Source organism: Cebidichthys violaceus, unplaced genomic scaffold (genome assembly GCF_023349555.1).
Source record: "Cebidichthys violaceus isolate CVI_PGR_0920_01 unplaced genomic scaffold, fCebVio1.0.p SCAF_20, whole genome shotgun sequence".
NCBI classification, from domain to species: Eukaryota; Metazoa; Chordata; class Actinopteri; order Perciformes; family Stichaeidae; genus Cebidichthys; species Cebidichthys violaceus.
In genome coordinates, this window is record NW_027176373.1 from 8,734,173 (window position 1) to 8,743,899 (window position 9,727).

General features: G+C 38.8%; 2 protein-coding genes across 3 annotated transcripts; both read right to left on the reverse strand.

The window, feature by feature from the left end:
* Window positions 1-3,623: 3,623 nt before the first annotated feature.
* cbln17 (cerebellin 17) lies at window positions 3,624-6,888 on the reverse strand. Its single transcript, XM_068716063.1, has 5 exons — window positions 6,052-6,888; window positions 5,682-5,744; window positions 4,445-4,528; window positions 4,227-4,355; window positions 3,624-4,145 (listed from the first exon to the last, which is right to left on the reverse strand). Exons 1-5 carry the CDS (start codon window positions 6,398-6,400, stop codon window positions 3,865-3,867), a joined length of 906 nt encoding a protein of 301 aa, XP_068572164.1. The 5' UTR covers window positions 6,401-6,888; the 3' UTR covers window positions 3,624-3,864.
* Window positions 6,889-7,136: 248 nt separating this feature from the next.
* mettl27 (methyltransferase like 27) lies at window positions 7,137-9,275 on the reverse strand. Of its 2 annotated transcripts, XM_068716065.1 has the most exons (6): window positions 9,194-9,273; window positions 8,971-9,107; window positions 8,611-8,739; window positions 8,166-8,301; window positions 7,854-7,946; window positions 7,137-7,720 (listed from the first exon to the last, which is right to left on the reverse strand). In XM_068716065.1, exons 2-6 carry the CDS (start codon window positions 9,088-9,090, stop codon window positions 7,512-7,514), a joined length of 687 nt encoding a protein of 228 aa, XP_068572166.1. In that variant the 5' UTR covers window positions 9,091-9,107; window positions 9,194-9,273; the 3' UTR covers window positions 7,137-7,511. The 2 variants fall into 2 exon arrangements, with proteins under 2 accessions (XP_068572166.1, XP_068572165.1); XM_068716064.1 differs by having other exon boundaries at window positions 8,971-9,275.
* Between the last annotated feature and the right edge of the window lie 452 nt (window positions 9,276-9,727).

Here is a 9,727-nt window from a genome sequence, read left to right on the forward strand (position 1 = left end):
GCAGTAGCCCAGCTCTTTTGGCTTTCTCCCTCCTCAGTGCTGCATGGATTTGCATCTCATTGACAAAGTTTATCAGCCAAAGAAGCCACTCAGTCTTTGTGTTACACCAACAGAAAGACTCTATAACGGCCTGTTTGAATCATGGAAAATATCTATATACAAAATCAATAAAAGCATCTATTTCTCCTGTTATTCCCACTGACTCAATCCAAATTGGAAGGATAACAAACAAATAAAGTTCTCATTTTGTAGCCTGTTAGTCCCTTCTGAGGCTGCACAGTAGTTACAGAATAACAAAAGAAATGCATATATATAGTTTTGTCTCGACAAAGAAATACGCACACAGATATAACACACAAACACACATAAATCACACTGAAACAAGCCCTGTAGATATGAAACAGTCAGTCTGCACCTACCATTTGTTCCGTGCAGTCAACTGTTGCTGGAGTTTGACAGATTAGAGAAACCCCATAGGCCCAGATGACTGATGTGCAGCATTGACCTTGCCAGATACAGGCACACACATGCACACACAAGTCCACACCCATAAACAGTATGAGCATATGTTTGTAATGAGCAGCCATCAAACCAGCTTGTATATCGACTTTGTGCCAGGTATGTGGTCATTTGGATACAAAACAACCATAAGTGCTTTGTGAACAGCTTTTACATACTGAACCGGTACACCATCAACAAAGACAATCACAGCATAAATTGAGAAGAATTTCTTGTTTTTACACTTAAAGGTAGAAGAGCCGAGATTGGGAGGAACTCGATTGCCTTTCAACGGCTCTCAACATGGTGAAGGCGAGCTGGTGGTTCACAGCTAACAGAGCACTCAACTAACTGTGCTAACAGCGCTAACAGTGCAAACTACACTGAAACTTGGATAACAACATACACAGAGTGAGAGCATCTTCATTGTCGGCTCAGGTAGACATTACTCCACTATATATTTTACATTTACAAATAATAGTTGTTTGCTATGGTATTAATGCTCTGAATGTTTAATACAGCTCCTTTAAGCTGTTATCAGTCTTCATCTTGAGCTAATCAACTCCATTCTCCAGCAATACAGTATACTGAACGTACAAACATGACATGGGTTTCAACCTTCTCGTCCAACCCTTGAAAAGAAAGTGAATAAAAATAAATCCCAGAGCATGGAACTATTTCTTTAAATCCCTATAATGCAGGACATTATACCCTAAACTGAACCTAATCCTAAATATGACTTTTGACAGTAAATCCAAGAACAGTCCAAAAATAGTGCACTACAAGAAGAAAAATGTGTTCAAATGTCATCATTGCAGAGAATTGTCCTCAGCCTTCTTCATTTGGGGAATATAGACATTTATTTATTTTTGTTAGATATAGGAGATGGATGATGACAGAGTGAAACTGATGCCTTCAGGAGTTTGGACTTTGGTTCTCAGTATCTAAGCCAGCACTAACCACAAATTGTACACAAACTTTAAATCAAAGTGATTAACGGTGACATGTTTGAATGAAATATGGGTCAAATAATCTCAACTCTGCTCCATTCAATTACCATAAACTGAATGAGGATGAATGAGAATAAGCTTGCCCATTCTTGTCCTATTGTTCTTTAAACCATAGCCCAATTGAGGCAAGAATAGGTCATGGGATTGAATTCAACTGTTCTGCCGCCATTGGTTTCTCAGGCATTCATTCATTCCATGCCAAGTTCACCGTGGTGATAGCAGGCAGGGAAGCAGCTCGCTTTCATCTGTTGTGGAGCAGAATAGCCATGAAAGGATCAATATCTCTGAAGAAGCAATACAGTGTGTGTAGCTCCTGTGTATAACTTGGCTTCTTGCCAAGATACAATTCTGTAGAAAAAACTGCCCTAATTCTGTTTATATTGAATGTGTCAAAATAAGATATTGGTTGTAGTTTTACTGGATGACAACTCCTGTCTCCTGACTTCACCTCCTCCACATGCCTCACACTCACGGAAAGAACGGGGTTTGCATTCTTGCTTTTGCTGAGACGAGGCCTCCAGCATCCAATTATTTCATTCCTTTAAATGCCTTCACAGCAAAACCCTTTCAGGGGCTTGTTCCCTCTTTCTTTCTGCGACTAGGACGTGATTTCACTCCTTTATGTCTTTGTAGCCCTCCCTCTTCAGTCACCGCTGCCTCGAAAGCAATTCACAGTCTCTAAATGTACTGCTGCCCCTTCTCTCCTATTACTCTAATCTGTGTGCCAAATGCCATGGGACCGATCACAGTTAAAACAGATGGGAGAAACTGTCTTAGGGTCTCAATAAAGAGGAAGCAAACTCATCTCCAGGGAAAATGAACTCTCTGAATGATACTCATTCTCCCAAATCTGATATTCCCATGGCTGCTGGACATCACGCTGTGATGAGTCCCTGTGAGGGAAACCTTCTCCCTCATCCTCTTATCTCCTTCACTCTTCTTTAGTTCTTTGAAAATCCTTTTTTGTGTGTAATCATAATCTCATCCGAGCGGATCCATCATCATCCATCAGACAGTTTATGCAGCAAAAGGCCCTTAAAGTCATTCTGTAATTCTGTGGAGCATACAGTTCACCTAATTTCAGCTCTTTTTAAAAACATACAAAAGTAGGGAGGCAGTAAAGCAAAGACATAGGAAGCCTGTCATTTGAGTACACGTTTTCCAAACAGCAGACCCATTTCTATTTGACTTTTTCTACAATGTGTTGGACAGTTCGCACTACCCAATATGGTTGATGAGTTTATCCACACTAACATTTCTTTATTGTTTTGTTTATTTTGTATCAAAGTTACGTACATCCCTTCTTTCTATCAGTATACCTCACTGGGATTAAGCTATGCGATCATATCAGATATTAAAAGCTTATTTATTTATCTTTTCTGTGGTATATTGATCACATTAAGTTACTATGGTTGTAATGAGTACAAATGCTTTTTGGACCTCCGTGAACACGGTCCTTCCTTCATAGTTGTAGCGCGCATGCGCAGTACGTACTCAAGAGTTTTCCATGGCCGAATAAAGTAACCAACGCTACATGTGCGTCCGCCTTGTCAATACACTACATTTTCAAACTATTTTTTACATAATTCTATACTCCAATACTAATACCGCCTTAGGCCTTGAACCCTGAACCCTCAGGAACTTAATTTGCATCACTCAGTTGATTAAAATAAATGGTTGAGTGTGAGAGGCTGCAACGGCTCAAAATGGTATAATAAATAAAAAAATAAATACAAATAAAAAAATAGAATAGAACAGCACAATGACCGTGGCAACATCAAAACGTTATGTACGATTGTGGGTTTTGATTTAAACATTTTTACTGCCTGACTTTAATGTCTTCCAGGCTCTTGCTTTACAGAGTGGAAGAGGTAATAGTCAATCAATTACCCATTTTAGTCAAAACAGAATCATTGAGCTCAATTAACGCAGGAATTCAGAGTTTGCATTTGATCAGTTAAATCATAATTGATTGTTAAACTACCCGACAGTAGAAAAGTTAGGATTAGCTCTACCTCAACCAGCTCCAACTTTAAAATGCCACTTTAACATTATGTCTTAGTAACAATAATCCAGTAATGTAATAGCCTGTTACAACAACACTCACAGGGGCTATTTTTCAGTGCAATTAATTTATTAGTTTGAACCGTTAAACAGTTTTAGTATGTGAACATCAGTGCAGGTCATGTTTCTATATGAAGTTAATCACTTTTTTAAATTTATTTAAATGTTTCATGTGATGACACAAAAAGCAAGTCAGATTCATAATCACATTATTTGATGCAGTAAATCGCAGGGTAGCCAATAACAACAGGGTTTGTGACAAATGAGTCGCACAGCAGCCTAAACGGCATCCTTACAGTGGGAAGAGAAGGGTGCCACTGAAGGTGCTGTGGTTATCGCTATCGTCATAGAGAGAATAGGTTGATGGGAGAACCAGGTGAATTTCGTCTCCTGCCATCAGCTCCAAGACAGCAGAGTTAGTGAAATACTTGTAAAGTGTATCTTCCTTCCACTCCACGTTAAACATGATCCTTTGGTTGTTCTTGTACACATATACACCCATAAGACCTGTGTGGTTACCACACACAGTGAACTGGATATAGTAGACCCCTTTGACTGGTGCTGTGAAGAGACCTACAGAGCAAGAGTAGAAAATGAAAAGCAATAATAATTGATTTATGTAGACTTACATGTCCATGTCTCCTGAAGCATTACCTGTAGCTGGACTGTAAGCATTGCCAATGTTGGTGAAGATCTTGCTGTATTTTAGTGTGATGTCAGCGTTGTGTGGTCCAACATATCCTGCATCAGTAAGAGCTGTGTAAAAGGCCACCTTTGGTTTCTCTGTTAACACAAAAAAAGATCAATGTATGTCATTAACCTTAACCTGGAGCTCACAACAAGTCCATCGGTTCACTGACACACTTCATCACCTGCATTTTCTCTCTCCAGCTGGTCAATCCTGGACTTGCTAATGAGAAGTTCACCCTCACTGCTGCTCAGTCTGGTCTGTAAGTCTGGAGTTAATGCAATGACAGAGAATTACAGAGCGGAGCAAACTGATTACATGCACAACAAATTATATACATCTTGACTCTCATCATCTTATCTGTCCGACAAGTCCTCATGCCTATTTGACTAAACAGGTCATTTGTTGGAGCGGTCCAAAACAACCGTTAACATATGTATGTTAAAAATGAGTAATTTCTCATCTGACAGCTGTGTGGTTAAGGTTTGGTTAAGTGTAGGCGACTAAAATCATTTGGTTAATTTTAACTCATGAAGTTGTTCTTAATACTTTGAGTGTTGCTGGAGTTTTTGACCGTTTAAGACCCCTCTCCATGCACCTTGTTTACGTGTTGCAAGTAAGGTTGTGTCACAGTTACTTTTACTTCCGTTCATTGTGTGTCAATTTTTAACCATGCTAGCAGCATGTGGATGTTGGTCTGTCAGTCAGTCCACCAGTTTAGTCCAGAATGAATTTGAGATTGAAATTTGTGGTTCCTAGTGAAATGTCTCATCAACTATTGGATGGATTGCCTTGAAATTTGGTACACATATTAAAGTCCCCCTCAGGATTAATTGTAATCACTTTGGTGATTTAATTTATTTTATCTAAATTTAATTTAGCCGCAATAATCCCATTGAGATTTCGGATATCATTTACAAGGGGGTCCTTGCCAAGATGGCAGCATAAATGTTTCACACAAACACCAAATAAAAACACAAATAGCCGACTTAAAAAACTAAACTGCAAAAAGTTAAAAACATTAAAAAAAACAGACATAAAACATACTATCAAATGAACCAAAGACTTGTCATTCAGTGTCAGGACAAGTACATTCAGTGATCCAATGATCCTTAATCTTGCTCATAAAATAATCTAGTTTATCTCTGTAGATCAAACCAAGATGAGGGTCCAAAAACCTATTTTATTAATTTTCCATTTAGCGCCATCATCAGGTCAAAATTGTGTCCAACACCTTGGTTTATGAACAAATACGGAAATATTTTCAATACTCTTTTTTTAAGCTCTTTTTCATTAAAAAAAAAGGCAAAACTTAAATTACATTTAATGATGTACATATGAAAACATCAATAAATTAATATAACAGAACAGAAAATAACTAACCATGACACTTATTAAACTAAACATCATCAGTGAAATACCTGCATTCTCTCTTTCTAGGTGACTTGTTTTGCTCTCGGTAGCAGTCAGTCGAGTTTCTTGGACTGAAAAACAGAAAACGTTTTTTGGAACAGTTAAATTAATTTCTTAAACAATTTCAATAACACAATGAGCTCTGATTTTTCATTAAATATAGCAAAATTATCTTATCCATAACATAGATTTTTAAGAATGTATTATTATACAGACAGACAATTACAGAGCAAACTGTTAACATGCACAACAAATTGTATACAGCATCTTGACTCCCTTCTTTTGACCCAATACACAAAAAATATACTTTAATCACTTCAATCTAACTGTAAAGGACAACATTATGAACACTCAACAGGAAAAGTAACCAGTCTTTACCAGAATTCTCTCTCTGCAGCAGCTGAAGGTGCACCCTAAGCTCCACCACCATGTCTCTCAGAGCCCTCACCTCCGCCCAGATGTCAGGGGTGGTTTGCTTCGTGGTCAGCCCGATCGATTCATCAGCTGTGTCTCCTGGAGCCGTCTCCTGAAACTCTCTGATCTCACCTACCTTGGTGAAACCCTCCCCCTGAGCCCCTGACCCACACAGACAGAGCAGCACCAACAATAAACCACAAACAACCCTCATTGTCCAGTGACACGTCCTGACAAAAGTGCAGTGGTACAGTTGAACTGTCTTATATAGTCTCCAAACTTCAGCTGGCTGAACGAATGGGAAAAACAACATGTGTCTTGTGTTTGATAGTTTGACTCAAGGCCTCAGATGGTTAAATATGATCAGAGTGCTGGTGAGAAAATACAAGCTGCTACAGACTGGTGGAACACTTTAACTATAATACCTTCTCATGCAGTCACAGCTGTGAATACACCCTGTTTATTAATACATGCATAAACAAACTCACTTATCCTAATGCTGAGGCCTTTTAGTGTGACTGAGGATTATTATTATCATCAGAGAAGGGAGTGTAACTTTTTTCTTCACTCTGTCTCACTACTTATCTCATTATAAATTAATATAAAAATGTCCTCGGTTAGAACACTGTGATAATCTTTAACATCTTATGTTATGATTTGTTTTCATATTGTAAATTATTTGTTGAATCATTGAAGCCCACAGAAAGTTAATATGGTCTCCATGTCCCTCTGGTGGCAACCCAAATACATAAACTCAATCTGGACAAAACACAGTCCTTCAGATTGCTGAACTATGGTCAGGGGTCAGAGGTCAGATAATCATGCATACACTCTCATTAGATATGAGATTTCGTTATTTTCTGGTGATCAGTGTAAGACATTAAACAACAAAACCTTCATGGCTGATGAGTTGCCTGAGATTTAATTGACCCCCTGTCATCTGAATCTTTCTGCTGAGTTACAAAGTGCACGCTTCATATTCATATTTAACTTTTAAATTGATTAATGTGCAGCAGATATGAATGCATTAAAGACACAGTAAACAGACATAAGTTAGAACTTTGTTTATCACATGGTTGTCATGTTTATACAACAATTTTCTATTAGGAGGAATTAACTGCATATCCACAAGATAGTGTACATATGTAAGAATCTGAAGTGTTCCTTTCAGATGCCAAGTACACTGCAACATGCTTATGAATGTAGCATGAATATTGTTCAAAGTGCCTCTGAAATATTTTGTCATGAACATTTTAAGTCTTACATTCATATCCATGAATGAAGCTCCACATTTTTAACTTTGGGTCCATAAGAGACTGACATTTCCAAAAGATGAGTAAAATTAGTTATTTGAACATTTTGTATTTCCTTGAGTTGTTTTGTACCTTCGGTGTGATGTCACATCTTCGTTGTCGTGCAATGTGCTATAGTTGTACTTTCTTATAGAGGTAGACAGCACCAGATATGTAGCCGACCTCCTCCTCTGACACCCCTCTCTCCCAGTCCTTCACCTCAGAGACTTCTACACAAGTCCAGAGCCCTTCGGCCTCCATCTGCTTCAGCTCACGCTCCAGGGCGGCTTTGTATTCCACGTTGGTATGGTTACTTCTGGTTGTCATGCAAACGTGGCCACCTGGTGGATTCAGGTCATAGTGATGTGGTGTTTTCGATTGATTAAAACTCACCTACAGTGAGGACGTACTGATTTACTACCAAGAATCAAAACTGCAGTAGAGGCAGCATCAAACCAAAAAACATATTCTCACCTGGTTTGGTGGACTTGCACAACTCTCTGACGACACCAACTGGGACCTGACCAACACTTAGTGCTCCAACGATCACAACCACATCAAACAAAGCTGCAGGAGGAAGTGACGGGGGGAAGATGGTAAGACAGTTTGCAGAAGTAGTGACAACAACAGAAATGATTAAGAATATTAAATAGCCATAATATCATGAAAGATAAAAGATTTTTTCAAAATAAGTCAACAAAGTCGGCTAACCTACCCCACTTGAGGATCACCTACTGAATCACAAAGATGAATACTCCTGTGACATAACTTAAACCATAACATTACCCTTCTGGACAGGGAGTGGCCCCTCTCCCAGCATGGACTGCTTCAGGTCCTGGTATAACCCGCTCTCTCTGGCCAACATCAACATAGCCTCGCTTCCATCAATCCCCACAAAATGTCCAAATCCATGTCTCTTCATCTGTACAACACATTTTGTTTTTAACAGTCATACTGGTCAAATCAACTAAAAACTGATAAGTGACAGGGTTTGTCCTGTTCTAATTTACAAGACCATAAAGGGAAAGGTTTTAAATAATGATCCAAACATGAAAATATATGAAGGGAGAGGAAATTCACTGGAAATACTTCTAAACTGAAACAAACCAGACATCAACACAGAAATCATATTTCATAGAAAAGAATTTACTTAGTCTGGAAACTCTGAGAAGAAGAAGATATAAACATGAAATTACTTATTACTGCGTCACGTCTGTATCTTGTGAGTTACCTGTTTGGCCACCAGTCCTGTGCCACAGGCCACATCCAACACTACAGCTGCTTCCCGATCACCGCTGAAATGGGATGAGATGCTGTTTACTGCCAGACTTGGTCCACGGTAGTCCAGAAGAGCCACATCCTACTCAAAACAGTTTTAAAAAAAGAAACAGTGGCTTTAAGCACAGATAAAGAAGGTAAGCATGAGCACGGCAAATCTTCATTTAGCTAGTGTTAAATGAAATTAGAAGACGCCTTTAATGTCTCCCTGCACAATAATATCAGTTAAACCAATCCTATAATTTAACTAGAGAAAAAAAATATGACCAATATTTTTGCTCTTTTCATCTTATTTTACTTCAATAAAACTCACCTGATCATAGTTCTCTGCCCAGGAGCTGTAGAAGTTGACCTTTTCTCCTGACGTGGTGCCTTCATGAGCTGCTAAAATGGTCGCTTTGACATGTTCAAATGTCTTACTGACAGCTGCCATCAGGCTACTAAAAAAATCTGTTCAAAGAAAGAAAAATACAGAAACAAGAGTAAATATTGACACATATCAGAACATTCATTATTGAGTTGAGTTGACAGAAAACCTTGCGGAGTCGAGGAGAGATGTGAAGGAGGATTCAGATAGATTTAAGAAAAGACGACCAACGTGTACAGACTCCCCCCCCTTCCCACACACACCCACCCACACACACACACACACACACACACATACGCGCGCTCACTAAGCTGCGTAATTATAATGCGACGGCGGTTGTTGTTGACGTCTGCCGTGATGATGCTACGTGAAGATGGACTACAAAAAGCGCGTCTTACACTTCGCCCCGTGCGTTCTTGGCATTTTGGTAACTTTATAAAAAGCTCTTAGGGTGACAGGCTGCTTCATACGCGGTGTTTCATTTCCGCAGGTCTTTCTTTCCTGCTGCTCCCTGTAGGCTGCACATATACGAAAACTGACAATTCACTCAATATCAATTAAACTGTTCAATATTATTTGTTCCTATGTAAAAATAGTGTGAATCTAACTGTTCAGTTATATTTTGCTTATTTAATGTTTCATTATTTTTAAAGGCCTATAGCTTGTTGTTTTTTTAATTGATGCTTCTAACTATAAATGTCGC